The sequence below is a fragment of the Myodes glareolus genome, chromosome 23 (genome assembly GCF_982192425.1).
Source record: "Myodes glareolus chromosome 23, mMyoGla1.1, whole genome shotgun sequence".
In the NCBI taxonomy this organism is placed as follows: Eukaryota; Metazoa; Chordata; class Mammalia; order Rodentia; family Cricetidae; genus Myodes; species Myodes glareolus.
The window spans coordinates 4001427-4023929 of record NC_142048.1 but is presented as its reverse complement, the minus strand read 5'-3'; the positions used below and the strand labels follow the sequence as shown (position 1 = coordinate 4023929).

General features: G+C 54.9%; 1 protein-coding gene across 7 annotated transcripts in view; it reads right to left on the bottom strand.

The window, feature by feature from the left end:
* The window catches only part of Unc13a (unc-13 homolog A), a 46123-nt gene that overhangs the window by 22928 nt on the left and 692 nt on the right, over window positions 1-22503 (bottom strand). For 6 of the 7 annotated variants that reach the window (XM_087900714.1, XM_087900717.1, XM_087900719.1 and 3 more), the window contains exons 2-23: window positions 17615-17644; window positions 16963-17062; window positions 15193-15310; window positions 14370-14493; window positions 14068-14141; window positions 13671-13725; window positions 12567-12599; window positions 11105-11312; window positions 8426-8956; window positions 8162-8270; window positions 7026-7072; window positions 6459-6537; window positions 6009-6080; window positions 5680-5899; window positions 4374-4601; window positions 3726-3867; window positions 3432-3601; window positions 3224-3339; window positions 2324-2487; window positions 1766-1916; window positions 1079-1147; window positions 875-964 (exon numbers count right to left, since the gene is read on the bottom strand). In XM_087900714.1, coding sequence (XP_087756840.1) covers window positions 875-964; window positions 1079-1147; window positions 1766-1916; window positions 2324-2487; window positions 3224-3339; window positions 3432-3601; window positions 3726-3867; window positions 4374-4601; window positions 5680-5899; window positions 6009-6080; window positions 6459-6537; window positions 7026-7072; window positions 8162-8270; window positions 8426-8956; window positions 11105-11312; window positions 12567-12599; window positions 13671-13725; window positions 14068-14141; window positions 14370-14493; window positions 15193-15310; window positions 16963-17062; window positions 17615-17644 — 2930 coding nt within the window. The remainder of the gene's footprint in view (window positions 1-874; window positions 965-1078; window positions 1148-1765; window positions 1917-2323; window positions 2488-3223; window positions 3340-3431; window positions 3602-3725; window positions 3868-4373; window positions 4602-5679; window positions 5900-6008; window positions 6081-6458; window positions 6538-7025; window positions 7073-8161; window positions 8271-8425; window positions 8957-11104; window positions 11313-12566; window positions 12600-13670; window positions 13726-14067; window positions 14142-14369; window positions 14494-15192; window positions 15311-16962; window positions 17063-17614; window positions 17645-22503) is intronic. The other variant, XM_087900716.1, reaches the window with a different exon arrangement.

Below are 22503 nucleotides of genomic sequence, written 5' to 3'. Positions count from 1 at the left end.
AACTACAGCAAAACCCTATCTTGAAAAACCAAACAAACAAACAAAAAAGACACACACTTTGTCCCTAGAATTAGAGCCAGTGAAAGAAATATGCCCTAGATTAGAGCCAATAGGCTAAAAGGGATCAGTGAAATAAACACAGTTTGGCCCTAAAATCAGAGCCATCTCTGCCCCTGACCAACTAAACTAACCAATCCCTGAACAAGAAAACTAATCAATGCCTCTTCTCCTTGGGAAAACTCCACCCCTAAGAAGCCCTATATAAGTCCCTCTGCCTGTTCAGTAGGAGGTTGTCTTTGACCACCCTGACAGAGGCAGTAGCTCTCCTGGACTCCTTCCCAAATAAATCTTTCTCAAGAGATTCTTCATTCTCCATGCTGAGATGCTCCCTTTTGTGGGGATGCTCCCTTAGGGTGGTTCAGCAAGGCTGAGCAGGAAAAGTAACAAGTTCTCACTGGAGCCAGAGGAGATTGCTACATTTCTTCAGGGGCTTCCCCTTTATCAGGGTGTTAGCAAAAGAAGTAACATCTTAGGCTGAAGAAGCAGATCGCTCAGCTAGGACATTCTCTAAAGCTAGCAGAGCAGAACTCAGCTGTGTAGCAGCTCTCCAACAGAGGAGCAGGATTGCTATATTCTGTGGGGAGTCCATTCCCCACCACACCTCAACTTCAGGTAATCTGGCTTTCGGACAAGTCAGGACACTTTTCCCTCCAGGGCTGAGCTGTCCTATTGTGGCTCTAAGTATAGCTTGACTTCGAGAGGTCAGGATAAATCTTCGGAGCTCCAGAGCTGTAACATACTCCCCTACACAAACCACTAGGATTCTTCACAAGGCTGTGTGAGGACAGGCAGGGCATGCCTGTGGGACACCCACCTTCATCCGGAAGAACGTGATGCTGGTGAGGAGGTCCACCGTGGACTTGAGGTCCTGCAGCCGCTCGGGGCTGCTGGCTGGAAAGTTGTTCTGTTGGCATTAGGTGTGTGATAAGAGACCAGGGACAGTGGAACACGGTGACAGCCCCAAGTGTCAGCACACTGGGGCAGGGGATGTCCACATAGGGGCACAAGAGCCTCTCACCCGGTACATGGACAGGTCAATCCTCAGGGAGTTGTGTAGCTGATCCAGAAGCTTCACAAAGCGCTCTTTCTAAGTGGAAGATGAAGGAGGGTGGAGTTGGGGCTGGGGGTCTCACTGAACATTGGTTGAGAATCTGAGTGCATCACCACCCAGCCAAACCCCATTTCTAAGTTGTTCTTTAAAGATTCATTTTGTGCATGAGTGCTCTATCTACATGTATGCCTGCATAACAGAAGAGGGCATCAGCTCCTGTCATATTTGGTTGTGAGTCACCACGCGGGTGCTGGGAAGTGAACTCGTGCCTCTAGAAGAACAGCCAGTGCTCTGAACTGCTGAATCATCTCTCCAGCCCCTATTTCTAGTTTTTTGGCACAGGGTCCCTGTATCTCAGGCTGACTTGGACTTGGAGATTCTCCTGCCTCAGCCTCCTGAGAGCTGAAATGACAAACAGGTATGTCACCATGCTTGCTTCGCCTGGTGCTGGGGATGCAGACCAGAGCCTCATCCACCCTAGGCAAGCACTGTATCCACTGAGCTCCTGGCGCTCTTCCCACTGCGCACAAGTACTCCACCCACTCCAAACGTCTGATTCCATTCTCACAGGCGAACAAACGGAGATTCTAAGGCATATAAGCACTGGGGCAGAGGCACACACGAAGTGTGTCCAGCCCTGCCCCTGAGACTGACCCCAAAGTTGGAGGCGGCGAAGCGGTCGGAGGCAGACACGTTGGTGGAGGCGGTGGTGTGTGCGTAGTAGGCATTGATGTTGGCAAGCAGGGTGCTCATGACAGCGGGTACCCCAGGGCACATGTACTTGGAGGAGAGGCAGGCAAAGTGGCTGGCAGGTTAAAGCGGGATGCACTGGGTCTGGGGACCAAGACTGTGGGGTCCCTAGAACTCCAAGACACCACCTGGGAGTCAGCCCCTCTTTCCACAGCTTCCCCTTGGTCTGGCTCTGCCCTTAGAGTCCAGGTAATATCTGTACCCTTTCTTCCATGTTTTTTAATTTAACTTTTGAGACAGGGTCTCATATATCCCAGGCTGGTTTAAAACTCAATAGGTAGCCATGGATGACCCTGAGTTCCTGACCCTTCTCCCTTGGTTTGCCTGGGGTACCACATCTCTCACCGACTCCCTGACCATACCTTCCAATAGTGGCATCTTGATAAGTGCCAGAGATATGAGACACCCCCCCCCAGGTCTCCAGTGTCGCCCCAGACACCCGCCCACCCACTGTGCCCTCACGTCATGGCTTGGTAGATGGACTCCACGCCATAGCGCATGGCAAACTCATCTACGATCTCCTGGGCCGTCTCATCATAGTAAACCTTCCAGGCGTCATCACCCTTGGCGTCAGGGATCTTCACCACACCATTGTTCTGCACATCCGTCACAAAGTGGAACAGGTTCTGCATCAGAGAGACAGGGTATCAGGAATGAGGAGGAGCCCAGAGGACAAATTCACTTAACCCATCCTTCCAGTCACTCAACCATGTGCTGGCACCCACCATTCTCCTCATCACCAGGGTTCACATTTACACCCATCTGCCCACACACCCATCCATACCCCACCTATCCACACATCTACCCATCCATCCACCCACCCATCCATCCACCCACCCACCCATCCATCCACCCACCCACCCATCCATACCCCACCTATCCACCTGCCCACCCATTCATCCACCCATTTACCCACCCACCCAATCTCTCTCCACATCATTCACTTTTCCATGTATCCAGCTACTCCCAAATCCTCCCAAACACCCACCTTATTTCTAAAGACCATCCAACTCCACCCACATCTACCCATTCGAATCTACCCATATCCTCAGCCACACCCCAATCATTCCCCGAGTCCACTGATCTCATTCTTCATTCCAGTCATTAGGCAGCACTTATTGAGCAGCTCCACCTGGGGACAGAGTGCTCTCCAGAAGCCAGGGGAGAGTCAACCAAGCGGCCAGGCGGGGATCCCTGGATGGGGCTTGATGCTTACATAGAAGATTCTCAGGTGAAGGGAACCGTGTGAGGCACTACCTCTGACGTGCATAATAACTACAGTGTGTCTGGGAGGAAGGGTGGTAGGCATGGTGATGAAGGAGCCAGCTGTATGTCTCTTGGCACTGGAAGATGGGGGCTTACCTCATGCAGACAGGTGTACTGGACATGGTAGGGTGCCACCTTCTCCTCCCCTTTGATTTCCACACTGATGTGAAGTCGAATGGCCCCTGACACGGCCGACTTGTCTGTTCTCTTGTCTGTGGGTATGGGGGGACATGAGAAGGTTTCAGGGCAACCTGGTCTGCAGCCTCCCTGACTGCTGAGGTCCCCTGAGCCTGCCCTCACTCACCCAGATTGTACCACACGTCCATCTCGCCACTAAGTGTCCGCACCTCAATGATCGTCTGCCCTAGGAAGTCATCCGACTCCCTCTTAAACCTCTGCTTCACGCGGGATTTGATGTCATCGTCTTCATCCCAGACCCGCACTTTGATCCGGTCAGAGGAGTTGTGGCACTCGCTGTGTGGGGAGTCAGATTGAAGGGCTGGCGTCAGGCAGGTCCCTGTGTCCCACTTCAGAGGCCCCTATGACTTGGCCCAGAAGCGAGCCTAGTTTGGAGCTGGGGACCCAGCCAGTCACTCACAAGTGGAAATTCTCTTCCCACACCGGGTTGAGGTTCCCATAGATGGTTTTTGTCCTTTTCTTGGTCTTCCCAACCTGGACAGTGACATAGGGATCACTGGATCCTGTCTTGTCCTTGGCCTGCAAACCCTGGGCACAGACCACTGAAAGACACAGCACACAAATGTGCTTTCAAGAGGGGAACTTGCCAAGAACAGTCACTAGCACATGCCCAGGAGACCTGTGACATGGGCCAGCCACAGAGACAGCCCAGCTAGTCTTGCTAGAGAGGTCCACAGACCCACAAGCTGATGTGTGCACCTATCAACCCACCCATCCTCTCTTCTGTCATTCATCCACACGTTCAGTTCTGCAGCTACCCAGCCTTCTCTCCACCACCCACCCAGCATCAACCTACTCACTCACCTGCTCATCCATCTATCACCCCTCTTCCTCTCATCCACCTACCCATCCATTGATAGATAGATACATCCAGGCAAGCATGCACCCCTACCCACCCACGCACCCATTTATGAGCCGTAGGTGGGGACACTTTCGTATGAATATTAGAAGACACTTCCCTGAGGTTCTCAAGCTGGAGTCTTCCCTCTGTATTCTGCTTCCATGCAACCCTTGGTTACCTCTCCGGGGGCTGTCTGTGCATGCGCACCTGTGATGCTGATTTTGGCGGACCATTTGGACGTGCCGTCCAGCACACTCTGCTTGACAGCCTTCATCTGCTGTGTGTGGGCGCTTTTGGTGACGGCGAAGACCTCCTGGATCAGCTCGAAGATCTCGGGCTTGTTTCGCTCGCGGATCTTCATGCGGTCCTTCAGCACCATGATGATGTTCTGCGTGCGGTCTTCCGCACCGTGCTTGGAGCTCTTCTCCGCCGCCCCTGCGGACAGGACGCAGATGCACCTATTCGCCTCCAACCCTCCATCCAGGTCAGTCCCCACAGGCCCTCCTTCTGGCTAAACCACGCCCTCTGAGGCTACTCTGACCTGGCCACTTACCCCAAGTCTCCTGCCATCCCAGAGCCAATTCCCTTGAGTCTCCGCCCACCTCTACGCCTCGCCCAAGGCATCGCCCCATGATATATTCTATATTCCCTATCCACTGAGTCCGGGGCCCTGACTTCACAGTGCGCCACACCTACACAAAGTCTCTGCCCGTGTCTGAGTCCAACTGAGGGCACACCCCTCTAAGATGCACCCCTCCAAGCCACACCCTACCCAAGTCGCGCTCCCTCCAAGTCCTCCCTCCCTCTACTGTCACTGACCCGTCACCACCTGAGCACACTCACGCATAGCCTTCCTGTCAGGGGGGTAGACTTCCTCTCAACGCCCCGCCTGTTAGATTGTGCACACATTGCTGACCAGCCTTCAATTCCCTCACCTCTAAGACACAGTTGTAGGGCAGATGTGCCTTTCTCACCCAAAAGCCCCTGCGCAGACCAGCACCCTCTACTGCCTCAGCTCCTCTTCACTCCTGCAGCCTTAAGCCTAAACCCTCTTCTTGTGTCCCAGTGGTTCTCAATCTTCCTAAAGCTGTGACACCCTTTAATAGTTTCTCATGTTGTGGTGACACCAACCATAAAATTATTTTGTTGCTGTTATGAGTCGTAATGTAAATATCTGATATCTGATACGCAACCCCCAAAAAGGGTCTAAAGCCACAGGTTGAGAACCGCTTCGCATAAGCCCTTGGAGCCCCTCTCCTAGCTTAAGTCCCGCCCACCAAACCACGCCCTCTGACGCTGGCTCCTCACACCAGTAGCATCCCTGTTTCACTGTCTGCAGGCCTCTAAACTGCCTGGCCTTGCCACGCTCACGAGTCGCCCGCTGCAGCCTATCCACTCCCCGTCAGCTCACCCCGGCCTGGCCCCCTACCTCCAGTACCCCTACCTGCCGCTCAAGCAGTAGTCTGGTGGAGCCCGGCCCCGCCCGCCCGCCCCACGCGGCCCCGCCCCTCACGCTGCAGGCAGTCGGCGTTGAGCAGGTCCTGGCACTTCTCATGGCACTTAACGCCACACTCGGTGCAGCGCATGCCCTGCCGCGCGATGCCCCACAGCAGCCCTTCGCACTCGTAGCAGTAGGTGGGCGTGGTAGCCGTCCACACCTCGAAGTTGTGCGGCGTGGTGCAGGAGATGGGGTAGATTAAGGCTTGTAGGGTCTTCTTGTAAACGTGGTTTTTCTGCAGGGAACGAGGGCCGCGTGGGGCTAGGGTATCCCACGCCAGTCCCACGCCCCGCTCCTCTATCGCCACAGGGGCACTCCTAGGGCCCACCCCACCCCCAACTCACCAGCTCCTCGTTGTTCAACGTGCTGGAAGCCAAGGCGGAGGTGATGCCTGCCTTCCGCGACTGGACCAGTGACTGTGGCGGGAAGGTCACCAGTGAGTGTGTGAATGCAATGTGAGTAGCACAAGCGAGGTCGCAGTGAGGGGCCGGGTGTCAGAGGGAATCCTGGGAAGTGAACTTCACACACCCAGAATGCGGGACTTGGGAGACACCAGCCAAGCATTGAGCAAAACTCTCAGCTGGAGCATGAAAACACCTGCTCTCCCGCCCGTGAGTCGTGGGACTAGGGGAGGGGCGCTGTCTGGGGAGAGACCCCCAGCTCACCATCACTCACCATAGCCTGGGGTCCCGGAAGCATGGGGATGGAAATCAGGCTACATTAGTCCCAAGGACTGCCTGGGCAGTCCCTGGCCTCAACGGTCCCACACTGGGTAGGAGCACGGAGCTGCTCACCAGATCGCTCACGAGGGGAATGGGCTTCCGTTTCCGGATGTCCGGCATACTGTCAATGATGATGAGGCCACCACCTGGGCTGCAAAACACACAGGGAGAGTGAGCAGCCAGGCCTATTGCTGGGGAGTGCAGGCAGGACCCTTGACCTTCCCCTGGGCTGAGAGTTCAGTTGCCAGGCAAATGAAGAAGTACTCAAGGCCACATCTAGGGGGGTGATTATTTGGACTGCCGGTTTTCATAAGGGTAGGCTGGCATAGACTGGCAGGCCCTTCCACAAAAAGATTAAACAGTCAGTAACTCAAAAGGCTGAGGCAGGAGGACTGCCTAGGAGGCACAGAGAGACCCCATTCAAATAATAATAGTTAGCTAGGTGTAGTGACTCACGTCTTTAATCCCAGCACCCAGCAGGCTGAGGCAGGCAGGTCTCTGTAAATTTGAGGCTAGCCTGGTTTACAGAGTGAGTTCAAGAACATCCAGTGCTGTTACACAGAGAAACCCTGTCTTGCAAACACCAAAACCAAAGAAACAAAAATTTCCCCATATTCAGGATGCTCTCTCCCTACTCACCCGCCTTTGAACCATAGGGACTTGGACATCTCTCCTTCTCCTCGTGCCTGCAGGAAAGACAGACAGACAGTGGTCAATGTGGTTGCCCCTCTACTCCCAGGTCACGTGGGTGAGGAGTCAGGAAAGCCAGTCCTGCACCTCCTCTGTACCTCCGGACTTTCCGGGCTCCAGCCTGTAAAGCAGGCTGCAAGATACAGAGCACCTGTCAATCAAACATCACCTCTCAGTCCTGAACTTGTGACGTCATTTTCCCATAGAGGCTCGTTGGGCTCTTTTTTATTTTATTTTTTGATTGAGTTTTACTAGGTAGCCCCCCCGACCTTGAACTGCAATCCCCCTGCCTCAGCCCCTCAAATGCTGGGATGACAGTCCTATGCTATCACATCCAGCTAAACATCTCTAATCTTCTTAAAATTATGTTTATTTTTATGTGTATGGATGTCTGTGCACCACATGTGTCTAGTGTCCACAGAGGCCAGAAGAGGACATTGGGTCCCTTATAACTGGAGCCATAGACAGATGTGAGCTTTCACGTGGTGCTGAGACTTGTGCCCAGGCCCTCTGCAGTCAGTGCTCTTAACTGCTGAGCCATTTCTCCAGATCTATTTTTTACATTCTCTCTCTCTCTCTCTCTCTCTCTCTCTCTCTCTCTCTCTCTCTCTCTCCCACTCTCCCCCCTCTCTCTCATTTTTCAAGACAGGGTTTCTCTGGGTAAAAGCCCTAACTATCCTGGAAGTTGCTTTGTAAATCAGGCTAGCCTCAAACTCACAGAGATCCTCCTGCCTCTGCCTCCCAAGTGCTGGGATTAAAGGCATGAGCCACCACCACCCAGCTACATTCTCTTCTTAAATGGAGAAGAAACCTGGTTTGGAATATCTGCACTATGACGTAGGATCTAAGCATCTGGCTTCCTGATGCTCCAGCCCAGTTTAGAAGGGTGTGGAGCCAGGGGATCAGACAGGGCCAGGGCCGGGAGAGTCCAGGCAGTGACCTTCCCAAAAGTCTGCTGTCAAGATATTGTTGAGCATGATATTGTTGAGCACAGACATGCTAGTGTGTGGTGATGAGGGTCTTGGTGGGCGTGGCCTCCATGGCAGACATGGACAGGTGATCCATGGGCTGCGCCTGCCACTCACCTCCTGCAGCTGCATCCGCACTTTGTTGAAAGCTCGCAGCCAGTTAGATTTGGCCCTGGACATGGCGTCTTGCCCTTCCTGGCCCTCTTCATCCTCTCGAGACCTGAAACTAAGCCAGGGAAGGCAGACAGGGGCTCAGAATGGCTCTATGGAACCTTGACCTCCTGTTCACACTCTGCCCACCCACTGGGCAGCCCTGCAGGGCCCACAGAGCTCTCTGCATCCTGGCCTGGCAAGTGCCCTGTACCTCAGACCTCCAGATACCTCTCTTCAACCTTGGGGGGCTCAGCTTCCTGTGTGCGTTCTGCAGCTGCCATCTCGTCAGGGGTGGCCGGCTTGGGGATGCCCTTGGCCACATCAGCGGCTTCTGTGGGCACAGCTGGGACTTTATCCTTCTGAGGTGCAGATTGTGGGAAGCTGATGCGCTTGAATTCTTTGGGTTCAGTCATAGTAGTGTCTTCCTGCTGGGCATAGCTAGCCAGGTCATCGGGCACCTCCTCCTCCTCCTCTAACTCCTCCTCTAACTCCTCCTCCTCCTCTTCTTCTTCTTCCTCCTCCTCCTCCTCCTCCTCGGGCAGCTCCTCATCTTCCAAATCCTCGTCACCCTGGTCCCAGTGGGGCGAGTCCTTGTGGTAACTAACGGAGCTGTGGCAGGAGTGATAGGAATCGCGGTCCCTTTCGTCATCCAGCTCCGAGCCTTGTAGGCTGCGCTCATCGGGGTCGAAGTCCTCACTCAGCTGTGAACTGCCCTGGCTCAGCTCCCCAGAGGATGCATAGCGGCTGCTGCCTGTGGGGCTGAGGAAAAGCAGTCAGACCTCGGCCACACCGCCAACCCCGCACACACACCATTCACCCAGGGTGTGCTCAACACAGCTCAAGTTCTTACTGCGTGTTCACTCCCGCTCAAGATCTGTGGGCCCCACAGCAGCTCTGTGGTCAGCATTGATTGAATGCCTATGCCTTGCTGCTGGAACACGGACCACACACCCACTCATCAGGGACTGAACACCTACTGTGGGCTCATTCTTTTCTGCCCCAGGAACACAGACACCCCCCCTTTTGACCTACACATGCATTTAGCAGGTATTAAACATCTAGTGAGTGTATGTGTGTTACACCTGCTTGGCACACGCTGAACACCTATTGTACGCATGCTGGCTTGACTAGAACATATGGACCTTTACTTTCTGGGCACAGACTCAGTCATTTCTACAGTCCCAGCCTCGGTGTGCACTCCCTTCCCCAAAGCCCCGGACACTCTGGCCATGTCCAGTCTTCCATTATAAGCTCCTAAGTTTGCCCTAGATCCTCCCAGACATAACCTGTCCCTGCTTATGGCCAATCACTGAATCTTCTAACACTCATTCAGTCATTCAACAAACCTATTGCTATCCTCAGGAGTGGCGCTGGCATTGTAATATGGGAACCCCTGAAACCCTTGTTTGTCATTTAGGTGTGTTAGCTACACATCCGGAACTGGAAACTAGAGAGAACTGGACAGGACATCACCCAGGGGAGATAGCACACTCTCCCTAGGGGTGAGGTTCCAAACTGCCCTGCAGGGAGGGGGTATAGGCAGAGAGGGGACCTGCCCCCAGCTGGAGTCCACCTCAGGCTTGCTCCCCCTGCTTGCACTAAGGGTGGGACTTCGCAGCACCAAGATTTTTCACCACTGCCTCCCCTAGTCTGAGTCTGGATCCATTCCACCCTTGGGCCCTTGTCTCCGTCCATTCACCCAGGGTCTCTCTGCTGGAGCCGCCCACCCGACAGCCCCCAGTCACACTGCTCTTTGTCCCTGGTGGAAACTTTACTTGGACTTTAAGGGAGACTCCAGCTGTCCTCCAGAAAGCCCTCCCCGATGTCCCTGACCCAACTGAGCGCTGACCCCACAGCAGGACCCAGTCCACTTCTGCACCTGCACCAGCAATCACTGACCACACCAGGCAGCGTGGCCTGGGCGGAGGCTGGTCTCAGGAGACAGATGGATTCTGTCCGTTCCTGCTTCTAGAAAACCATTTAAACCTCCGTAGCCTGTCCGCAGCCAAGCTTAGGGGGTTCGCACACCCTGTTCCACCGTCCAACCCCCAGAGATGTGAGGGAGCTGATAGGGTACTTGCTGATTGACTGGTGAAATGCCTGGTTAGCATGCGCAGTGGAGTACCTGTAGTGCCTGGTTAGCATGCGCAGTGGAGTACCTGTAGTGCCTGGTTAGCATGCGCAGAGGAGTACCTGTAGTGCCTGGTTAGCATGCGCAGTGGAGTACCTGTAGTGCCTGGTTAGCATGCATAGTTAACATGCGCAAGGCCTTGGCTTCCATCCCTAGTGTAAACCGCAAGTGGTACAAGCCTGTTATTGCAGCATTTGGAGGCAAAGGCCAGGAGCTCACGTAGCCAGTGTTTTAAAAGGGGGCATGCACACAGGATAAGAAGTGGCACCTAGTCCTTGTTTCGTTTTTCAAGACAGGATTTCTCTATGTAACCCTGGCTGTCATGGAACTCAGAGATCCCTTCCCCTGCCGCCTAAATGCTAGGATTAAAGGCGTGTACCACCACTGTCCAGCTTGTTTTGTTTTTTGAGACAGGGCTTTATGAGACAGGCTAGCCTCCAACTCCCAATGTAATTAGAATAGCTGTGAACTCCTGATCCTCCTGCCTCCCCATCTTAATAAAGGCTCTGGTGTTAAACAAAGCACCAGGGACCACCAGTAAGATGGCTCAGTGAGTACAGGTGCTTGCCACAAAGTCTGGCAACCTGAGTTCAAGACCCGGGACCCACAAAGTAGCAGGAGAGAGTCAAAAAGTTGTTGTCTGACACCCCATATACACACCCCATAATACATGTCCCACCACTAAACAAAAGAAACAAATATAAATAAAAACATTCTGTGAGATGGGTCCAACTTGACCCAGGCAGGCCCCGGGTGCACTCCCAGCCCCCAGCCACCTGAGAGCCCGAGGCTCTGAGAACTCCTCATAACTGTGCATGGAGTCGCTGTAGGACTCCCGGGACCCCAGAGGGGGCGGCCGCACGGAGTACTGGTGCACAGAGGCGTTGGGCTGAGATGTCGTGTAGTAGGGTGGCGGGATGCTGTTGCTCGTCTCACTCCGATAGTCGCTGTCCCGGTCATCCACCGCACTGTCGGGGTCCTCATCTGCAGGAGGAAGGAGGGGGCACAGTGGGGCTAAACCAACCTCCAGGCTGGGCGTCTTCATCCTCTGCTACCCCACCCCGTGCGAGGGCTGCAGAGCAGGGAGGACGGACACCCAACTGTGCCATCTGGGAGGATTGGGGACCCAAATGTGTCATCTCAGAGAGCCTGGACATGGACCCCTCAGGCTCACTTCCTAGTGCAGGGCGCCCTCTAGTGGCCCTTTGACACACATCCCCCGACAGGACAGTCGGCCACACTTACCCTGCTGCCCAACCATTTTCTTCACCGAGTTATCTGGCTTGTGTCTTTGACTAAAGGGGCATTCTCTGACCTAAACTCTCATAGACCAGTTGTATATTCTCAGCTCAAACTGTGTAAGTCCTCCAAGTAATTATTATTATTATTATTATTATTATTATTATTATTATTATTATTATTATTATTATAGACAACGCTATTTTGGACAGGAAAGCCATCTCAGTTGGAGTCTGTGCTTGCTTGCCAGTTTTTTATTAAATTATTATACTGCATCTGTTCATTGTGGGCACAGGTAACACAGCACCTGTGTGGAGGCCAGAGGAATATTACAGGAGCCAGTTCTCACCTTCTAACATGAGTCCCAGGGATCAAACTCTGGTCGTCAGCCTTGGCTGCAAAGTGTCTTTACCCACTGCGCCATCTTGCCTGCCCCAACATATGGTTTTCGATCCAATTTCCTGCATCTGCCTACACATTTCCAGCCTGTTTGGCTTTGAGAGAATCATTTGCTTTGGGCTTCATTAGCTTCCCAGTGTCCTAGTGACACATTCTGCCAGACCTAGCTTTTAACCAAAAGTATCTGTGCTTTGGACACCTGGTGCTAGAACCGGGGGCCTCATGCGTGTTGGGCTGGTGTTAGGAACAAGGGCAGGGATTGTTTTCCTTCCCCAGGGTGCATGTGGCTTAGGGAACTGGGGTTCCCCAAAAGACACACCCAGGGTCTCTGCCTGGCTGCTGTTGACACCTGGCCTCGCTCTCCCACATTTGACATGGGGCCACTTCCAGGGCAATAAGGGAAAGAGGCTGAGATGTGGGGTGAGGCTACCCGTGGGAGCAGGTGGGGGTCCCAGCGCCCAGCTGTCTCCCACGGCCCCCACCTGCTGCTGGCCTTGCTCAGCTGGAAACCCCACCTCTGACCCTGCAGAGCCCCCAATGCCCTGTGCAGTGTAGTAAGGAACCTCAGGGTCCCTGAGGGCCTTGGGGTCAGTTACTTACTCTGCTCTCCCCAGCCAAAGTAATTCCAGTTACCTACGAGAGAACAGGCACAGGTAAGCCCAGCCATCTCCCGCATCCCAGGCCCCACCTGGCCCTGGCACCTTGAGGTGGGGGCAGGCTACCCTCGGCTTCTGATCATCACTCCAGGTCAGTGCCTCCCAATGCCCCCACATCACCTCCAGCACAGGGATTTTTCAGAACACAGGGACTGCGGAGGACGGGTGGGGTCCTTCATCGACTCTTGGGCTCCCCAACCAGGCAGGTCGGTGAGCTCCAAGGGGTCCTCCTGCCTCCATGTCCTGGCACCATGCCCAGTTTTGACAGGGGTGTCAGGAATCTGTGCTCAGGTCCTGTGATTTGTAACGAACTCTTTACCTACTGAGTGAGCCATGTCCCCAGCCCTAGTGCATTCGGTCTTCTGTACACATAATTTCTTTTTCCTTTTTTTCTTTTTTTCTTTTTTCTTTTCTTTTCTTTTTCTTTTTCTTTTTTTTTTTTTCCTCAGAGAGGGTGAGTGAGCAGCTTGAAGTCACACAGCCTCCCATTGGCAGGGTCACACACCCTAGCACTACACATCTCAGAAAAGGTTGTAGGGTCATAAGGCTACCCCCATGGCGGCCTGTTCCAGGACATGGGTGATGAGATGCCCCCAGGTGCTGGGCCTGTGACCTCAGAAAACTCACAGGAACTGACACCTCTATGCATGGGGACCCATCCTGGATGTGTCTGGGTGTCTGAGGGACTTGAGCCCTGGGCAGGATCAGGCTACCACCAGAGGGAGGAGACATTAACAGCCATAGTCCTGTTAATGTCAGAAAGTTGAGGCAGGGGGATTCAGGTCAGAAAGCTGAGGCAGGGGGATTCAGGTCAGGCTGGGTCACACGGGAGCTGAAGTGTCCCTAGACAGTGGTGGCAGATGTGGTGGTGGAATCCCTCAGTCCTAGACTCCATGCGTGGCTCGGCTCTGGCTTCTGGCTACACACCAGGCTTGGGTTGCTCTGCCAAGCTGGTGGCCATCGGCTGTGTGGCCTTGGCCTGACCCCAGGGCGCAAACCTCTAGACAGGATGGTCACCACCGTCATGCCATGGGAGAGAGGCACTCACAACACTGGCTGCTGGGCACGGGCAGCGGCTTGTCCGGCTGGTCCTGGAAGGAGTACTAGGGAGGGGACGGTGTGTCAGGGGACAGTAGGGACACGGGCTTACCCCAACAAGCCCTCTACACCAGACCCATGGAGCTGGATGAGGAGACAGAGAGTGACGCCAAGTAGGAATAGGCAGTGGCCCATCTCCCGCCCCCACCCATCCAGGACGCTGTGTGGGTCACTGTGGACTGGGACACTGAGCACAGACGAGAGCCAGCCTGAAACTGGCAGGGAGGGTGGGGCATTCCAGAACATCCCTGTATGTCCTTAGAGAGGTTGTGCACTGGGGTCTGGAGCGTTGGGAACCCAGCTACAGGGCAAGCTCAGTAGGTAACAGCTGCTGTTGAGTGACACACCTCATCCTGGTCGCGCATGGCGTTCAGCTGCTCCAGCTTCTTGGCCCAGTATCGCGCCTCTTCCTCGGGGATGTCTGCGAGCAAAGCTGCCATGTCCTGGACGCCAGGGACACCTGGCCTCTCTCCCTTGGGCCCTGGCTGGGTGGTGTGGGGAGCATCCTGGGGAACCCCAGGAATGGACAGGGGTGGGGAGGGCAGGAAGGCAGGGGCTCAGCATGGGTTGGGAGGACCCTGAAGTACACAGCCTCCACTATCTCAGTCCCTGTGAATGGACACTGGTCAGACCATGCCTGAGGACTCACCCAAGGGCAGCTCAAAGTGCACATCTAGGAGGATGCGGTGGAAAGTGGGGTCCTTGGTCCCACAGATCTCGCTGTCTGCCATGATGGCCTGAGAGTCCAGTGTCAGCCACTCTCCTGGACCCTCCTGTCATTAGTGAAGGCACGGGGCTAGAGTCAGAACCCCCAGGAAGGGGATGACTACTCACTAGCCTCTTTTGAGGTGACCTCCTCATCCCGTCCCCTGCCACTTCACAGGTGAGGGACCATTCCACCCTCAGGAACGAGACCCCCATCACCATTCTGGGACATGAGCACTGTAAGCACCTGAGGTCCACTCTGAACCCGTTTCTTTATTGTTCATACAATGACTGTCATCCGTGAAGGACACCATCTGCTTCACTGGGGGACCAGGATACTCTCACACCTGTGGTCCCTGTCTATGCTGTTTCTGGTTCTTGATGTCAGAGGTGCTCCTTTAGCCCCCCTCATTCACTTATCTATTGCCTGATTAAAAAACAAACAGACTCCAGTGTCTTGTCAAAGCCTGGTCTACCCTGGGTGGTGCTGGAGATCCCAGGAGGCCCTAGTCACTAGCTTGGCTCCTGAGGAGCCCAACAGTTCAGGCACGCAAAGCTAGACACAGATGCCCAGACCCTCAAGGCCAGGAAAGAGCAGGTTGGACCCTTAACTGAGACTAAATCCTTGGCTGGGATGCAGACACAAGGGGAGCCTCCAGTGATAACTCTGGAGACCCCAACTGAGACTGGGGGGGGCAAGTCTCAGTTTCTTTAGACCCCAAGGTCCTGGGCCTCTGCCAGACCCTCCTTCCTCTTCTGTCATTCACCTCGTTGGATTGGCGAATGGTCCGCAGCGGGATCCACACAGTGCCCACCATAGTGTCCCAGATGAGACCTTTGTTCCACACCTCCACCGTCAGGCCCAGATCCAGGCGGTTGATCTCGCTGTGTGCACAGGAGGTGGGGACGGAAGGGGAGTGGGTAGGGGAGAAGAGAGGTTCAGAGAGGTCAGGGCACTGGCCTGAAGACACACACACAGAGAACTGCAGTAGGAAGCCAGTCGGGAGGAGACCAAGTGCCCAGAGAGGTGACACAGTAGTTTCATTCTCCGGAGGGAAACTGAGGCCTTTGAAAGGAGCATCTAGCTCAGACTATCACAGGCAGCCAGAGGTGCATCTGGGAGGGAAGAAATGGGGCATCAGAGACCATCCTGTCTTACTGGCCTTCATCGGGTCATGAGGCCCCGACAATGCTGGGCGAATAAGGGACACACCCCTCCATGGCAGGTCCTGGCCAGTTCCTCTAAGGGTGTAACTTGGGGTTGGCCATGCCTGAGTCCACACGCCGGCCAACCCTGTGCCAGAGTGATTTCTCTGGGTCTCCTTTCCTCGTCCATAAAATGAAACTCACCTCAGAGACCCTAATCAGGATGATGGACGTGGTTGATTTAAAAGAATGAAAAATCTCAGAGTGGGGCGCAGCCTGGTCACCAGGCATCAGGAAAGATGGGACAAAGAACAGGTGTTGGTGCACATCTGGAGGTGCACATCTATTGGTGCACATCAGGAGGATGAGGCAGGAGGATCGGGTTTTGGGTCATCTTTAGCCATACAATTAGGCCAGTCTGGGCTGCATGAGATCCTGTCTTCAAGATAAATAAAGCAGCCCAACCAAGAGGTCACTTTGTAAAGTGGATTCTGTGGCCCTGCTGGCTGGGGGTGCAGGAATTCAGCAACAAGTATTTGCTGAGTACCCTCCCCCTGTCCTGTACCTGCGGAGGTCACATGGGCTCCTACAGCAGAGATGGTGAGGTGGGGAGAAGGGCCAGGAGGTAGTATTTTAGCTGCGGGTCAGGGAAGGGGTCCTGGAGGGGTGGCCAGTTGAGGAGGGCATCTAAGGAAGTGAGGGAGCTGCTGGGGCAGTGGGGAGCAGGGACAGTTTTATGTAAGTGACATTGAGGAGGCTTTCAGCGTTTATAATCTTTCCCACTGCCTGGAGGAGAAAAGACTGGGGGGGGGGCGTAAGGGAGGGCAAAGGGACCGGACTAGGGATGGGGCAGAAGGGCAGAAGGAAGCAGAAATACAGAAGATGTGGCAGTGAGCGGGTGGGCGGGGCCTGATGTTGACAGGCTCTCAGACTGGAAGAGAGTAGTGCGATGAGCGATGAGCGTGGCTTCATGCAGGAAGAGGAGCGTAGTGTGGGGGAGGGGGGATGACCACACTGAGTGGGGGCTGGGACAGTCGTGTTAGGGGAGCCTGTCTGGGGGTAGGATCTCTGGTGAGGCCTGAGGCGAGGCGGGGCCTGCTGAGGTGGGGTTTGTTTTGGGCGAGGTCTGCGGGCACGTCCTAAGATGTGACCTGTGGGTTTGCTGTGGGCACAGCCTGGAGCAGTAGTTATAGGGGTCTCTAGTGGTGGGGGTGGGGAGAAGGGACGGGGACTGGGGCCTCTGCAATAGGTGTGGTGGGCGGAGCCATGTCTGAACTGGCCTGTGGGCGGGGCTTTGTAGTGGGTAAGATGTGGGTGGAGCCTTCGGTGAACCGCCCAGAAGAGGGCAGGTGGAGCATGCGATGGGGAGGAGGGCGGGGCTTCACACTCACAACATGAAGTCCTGCTCCCAGCTGGGCTGGCTGCCTCGCACAGCGATGGTAGTGCTCTTCACGTTCTGCACCTTCAGAGTCACGTATGTGTTGAACTTCTCTGCAGCAGAGAGTGGGACAATGGCCGGCTGTCCCCTCTCGGGTCCGCGTGCTCACCTCACCCCAGTGGTGGACTAGGAAGTCCGGGTCCCAGAACCTCCAGATACCATCTATTCTTACATTGGGAAAATGGAGGCCAAGTCTAAGGGGTTTGGTTTTCAACTGGGGAGACTGAGACCCAGGAGGGACTGACAGTCCTTGCAGGAAGATAACCAGTTGAAGGCCAGCCTCAGCTACAGTCCCAAGCTAAGCAAGCCAGCTCAGTGAGACCCTGTCTTAAAATATAAAAGGACAGACAAAGCTCAAATTGGAGTTTGGGGTAGGCGGTGTTCAGGCCTTGGGCTCCACTTGTATCTCAGGTACTCCCTCACCCTGCGTCCCTCCCCAGGAGGATTGCTGGCCTGGTTGGGGAAAAAGCTCACGCCTGGGATGAACCTGCCCTCTGCATGGCAACAGGTGCCAAAGTCCCTCCTCAGGCCCAGGAGACCAGACAAGAAAAGACAGAAAGACAGGGGATGGGGACAGTGAAGGACAGCCAGGACAGGACACTTACCTTGGGCACCGTCAAACTTGGCTTTTTTGACTGTGAAGAGATAAGAGTGAGCAAGAGGGTGCGGGGAGGAGGGTGTGGGAAGGAGAGGGAGAGAGAGTCATGCAGAGATGAAGACAGGGATAGAGAGATACAGGGAAGCAAGAGAGATATAGGAGAGAGAGGTAGGCAGGAGGTTAAAAAGAGGTGTCAGGCGGAGAGGAGGAGGGAGAGGGGAGAGGAGGAGAGAGAGGAAGAAGGAGAGGAGGAGGGAGAGAAGGAGGGAGAGGTGGGAGAGGAGGAAGGGGAGGAGGAGGGAGAGGTGAGAGAAGAGAAAGGAGAGGAGGAAGGAGAGGAGGAGGGAGAGGTGGGAAAGGTGGAGGAGGAGGGAGAGGTGGGAGAAGAGAAAGAGGAAAGGGAAGAGGAGGGGGAAGGAGGAGGTGGTGAAAGAGGAAGAAGGAGAGGAGGAGAGAGAGAGAGAGGGAAAAGGCCATCAGATAGAGCAGGAGGTGTCTGGCCCATGGGCACAACCCTCCCCTTCCCTCAGGCTCCCTGTGACTCCTTCCCTCCAACCCCAATAAAACTGGACCTTCCCTAAGAGGCCTTGCAGGATGACATGGACATATGGGGTTCTGGAACATTCCCTGTGACCTGCAGGGTCAGAGGTCCTGACTTAGTTGTCACCTTGAGTTTGACACTCAATACTCCAAAGCCCGGTGGAGGCAGAGCCCATGAACAGACGACCCATCCCTCCCTGTCTCTCTCCAGCTGCCCTTTCCTTCCCTTCTGAGATGTGTGTAGACAATGTACAGGTCCTGAGCAAACCCAAAGCAGGGACAAGCTCTCCCGTCTTCCCAGGTCCCACCAGCCCTTGTTCCCAGAAGCCATCAACACAGCTGGTTCCTGGTGGCACTGTGGACACTCCATGAGAGACGATATTGTTCACATGGCCATTTTTTACGTAAAAGATAGCATCACACACCTCCCATTCCAGACCTTGTGGTCCCATGTAAACTCCTGTGCTATCACCAAGCACCTGCTGAAAAACTGAGTTTGTAAATACCAACAAATTTGATACTGTATCCAGCACACTTGGGACTGTGCAGCATGAATGGAGAGGGACTGGGCACGGGGGAAGGGAACAGAGATTCAGGCCAGATGGAGGAGCTGCTGCATAGCCTCCCTGTGCTGTGTGACCAGTGGCTGTGAGTGAGCTCCCTGAGACTATCCTCAGCTCACTTTCTCCAGCTGATGTCTCCCCTGCCTCCTACCTGGTCCTCTCTCTTCTCTCCTGCTCCATGTTCCCTTCTTCCTCCATGATCCTTGGCCCCTGTACTGTGGCCTCTGTGGCTGGAGGATAAAGGCTGTTGGGGTCCCCCCCACACCTGTGTTGGCTGAATGCTTGGGGCTCTGACAACACCCAGGAGACCCAGGACATGGGCAGGGAGTCTGAAGAGGGAAGGGGATTGAAGTGGGGGGAGAGCCAGGGTGGGGGAGGAGCCTGGAGGAGAGTGGTTAGGGGTGAGGTCTGGAGCCTACTGTGGGGGTTCCTAGGCGGGAAATAGAGTCTGAGGGATGGAAAGGGTGTCTGGGGGGAGAGGAAGGGTGTCTGGGGAGAGGGGAGGGTGTCTGGGGAGGGGGGGAGAGTGCCTGGGGAGAGGGGAGGGGGGAGGGTGTCTAAAAAAGGGGGAAGGTGTCTGGGGGGAGAGGGAGGGTTTCTGGAGAGGGTGTCTGGGGAGGGAAGAGGGTGTTTGGGGAGAAGGGAGGGTGTCTGGGGAAGGGGGAGGGTATCTGGGGAAGGGGAGGGTGTCTGGGGAAGGGGGAGGGTGTCTGGGGAGAGGGGAGGGTGTCTGAGGAAGGGGGAGGGTGTCTGGGGGAGATAGGAGGGTGTCTGGGAAAGGGGGAGGGTTTCTGGGGAGGGGGAGGGTGTCTGGGAGAAAGGGGAGGGTGTCTGCGGGGCAGGGGTGGGTGTCTGGGGGTAGGAAAAGGGAGTCTGGAGGACCCAGATTTGGGGAGTGGAAGGTGGAGCAGGCTAAAGCAACAACTCTATTTGCAGTATCCCCCTCACCCATGGCTGGAGTCACAGAGTCACATACTGCCACCATCTTAGCACTGCTGGGGTCAGCTGCCGAAGCACCTCGGCTGCCCAGCTATTTATAACCCGGGAGACCTGGGCAGGCCCTGGGGATTCAGGTCCCTGCCCCTCACTCGGGTCTCTTGTCACTGGCACTATTTTTACTTCCTGCGGGCAGCCTCAGATGCTCAGTTCTGACTAAAAGCAACAACTGTCCTGGGGAGACTTGTCCAGGTTCACTGGGGCAGGGTGGGGAACCCAGGGCCACTAGGTAAGCTTCTGGAAGGCCACAGGGCTTACTAAGCAAGACCATCAGCTGTGCACGACAGCAGTAGAGACGCTGGCTGCTGACTGGGCACAGGACTGTCACCCATTGCATCCTGAAGCAGATGGGGGCAAGCAGGGACAGTCGCTGCGGGGAGGCCCCTGTTGTTGGATGCTATCGCACACAGAGGTGAGGCAGCTAGGGACAGAATTTTGCAAAGGATTCTGGGAAAGGAGGAAGAAGGTCAAGGACCTCACAGAAGGACTCTGACCCAACCTTTCTCCCCAGTTCACAGCCAGCCAGGGAGTCCTCAGCTCCTCCCTCCTGTGTGGCTGTGTAATGGACCTCTCTGGGACTCAGTCTTCTTCATCTGTGAGGCTAGGGGAGATTGCTATGATGGATAGACAGGTTCGACTCCAGTACTACTCAGGATTCAAGGCAAATTCACCCCCACACATTCATGCCTGTACCCCCTCTTCTGCTCACCTTATTCATGAAATAGTTATGGAAACTTTAGGATATACACTTGTCATCCTAGAACTTCAGAGATTAAGGCGGGACAATCAGGAATTCAAAGACAGTCTCTGCTACATAGTGAGGGCCAGCCTGGGCTACAGGAGGCCCAGCTTTCGGAACAAATGGTAGTGTCACGGTGCATTAGAGGGAGTTCAGCCATTAAGAATGCTTCCTCTCTCTCTCTCTCTCTCTCTCTCTGTTTTTTGCTTGTTTGTTTGTTATTGGCTTTGGTTTTTTTGAGACAGGGTCTCACTATGTAGCTCTGGTGGACCTGGAACTCACTCTGTAGACCAGGTTGGTTTTGAATTCACACAGATCACTTGCCTCTGCCTCCCAAGTTCTGGGATTAAAGTTGTGGGACATTGTGCCTGGCTAAAATGTATCTTTTTCATTTTTAAAGGAAAACTGGAGGAAGGAGCTGGGGAGCTAGCTCGTGGGTGCATGTAAAGAGACTGCTATGCAAGAACTAAATAAGACCTGAGTTTCAATCCCCAGGACCCTGGCAAAGAGCCAGCGGGGATGGCAGGTTCAAGTGAACCTTGGAGTCTGTGGGGCCAATCAGTGAGCTGAGTTTCAATAAGAGATTCATCTGATTTCAACAAACAAAGAGGGAGGCAATGATGATTGCAGCCAAGCCTGATGACCCTGGAACCCGAATGATGGAAGAGAGCAGACTTCCAAAAATAATTCTTCTTTTGACCTACACACACACACACACACACACACACAAATATATATATATGGCTTCTTGCAAAGTCAGGTGAAATCACAGGTCCACAGACTGCTTGGCCCATCTGCCTGTGAACAAGTGTGCTTTGGGAGGTGGGAGGTGTGGTCAAGTATATGCCTGTGTTGGGATGGGAGGGGACCTTCCTTACTATATTTTATTCTCGCGTGTGTGCCAGGACTCATGTAGCCCAGGCTGCCCTCAGATGTAGATGAGAATGACCTCAAACTCCTGACCCCCTGCCTCTGCCTCCCAAGTCCTAATAGGCATGTGCCATCAGGACTGGTTTACGTGGTGCTGGGTATGATGATCAGGCCTTTGTGAATGCTGCAAGCACTGCACCCACTGAGCCTCAGCTCCAGCCCGTGTATGTGCATATCCTAACACTCATTAGCATATGTGTGGACAGTCCAGATCTGTGTCTGCAACACGGAAGTTTCCATTGCGGGGAGACTGGAGCCCCCATATGCCTGACTTAGCCATACAGCTCCCAAGGAGTCTTAAGAGGTTCGGGACCTAGCTAAAAAACATGTGGGGACGGACTGTCATGGGACCCTGGCTGGCCAGAAGGTGTTCCCAATATTGTGAAGCTTTGACCAAACTCAGGCCCCCTCAAGGCCCCACCCGCACCTCCCAGCGGGCTTACCTCCCCCTACAGCCCTGCCCTTCACCCAGGGAGTTGGGGAATCCCATACAAATGTCGCCCCAGGCCTGTGTTTCTGGAAGCCTCCTCTCTGACGCTGCCCGCTCTCCACCCCCGCAGCCGAACCTCCGGTTTGCGTCAGAGTAGGGGTGATGCCCCCCCCCACTCTAGGCAGGATGGGAGGATGCGGGATACAGGGAGTTGCCGAGAAAGGGGTCCACCTTCATTTCTGGCTGGGTCTGTGGGAGCTGCCCAGAGGGTCCCCTTCACATCCGGCTCCACTTACTTCCCAGGCCTGGAGGCCTGAGCGGTAGGAGGCCTTCTCAGCACCAGGGCACAGAAAAGGGTTCCTGCGCCTTTAAGAACACCCGCGTCCATCCAACTAGAGCTGTGCGCCGCGGGACGCGGGAGGGCGGGGCCGGGTTTGTGAATGGAAGGCGAGAGGAGGGGGTTGGGAAGTAGGGGGAGGGGCAGAGGGGCGGGACCAGCCCGGGCCACGCAGCCGCGGATCTCAAATCCGCACTCCCGCCGCCCAAGGTCTCCGGCAGCCTGAGATTTGTGGCGGTAGAAGATTCGCCCTCCGCTCCACACAGCCTCCAGGAGGTGGGAAGGGGAAGCGACGCGGGGGGACCTACTCTCACCCCAAAGACCCTGAGCTCACAACTGTGTCGGCATGCACCCCTATCTG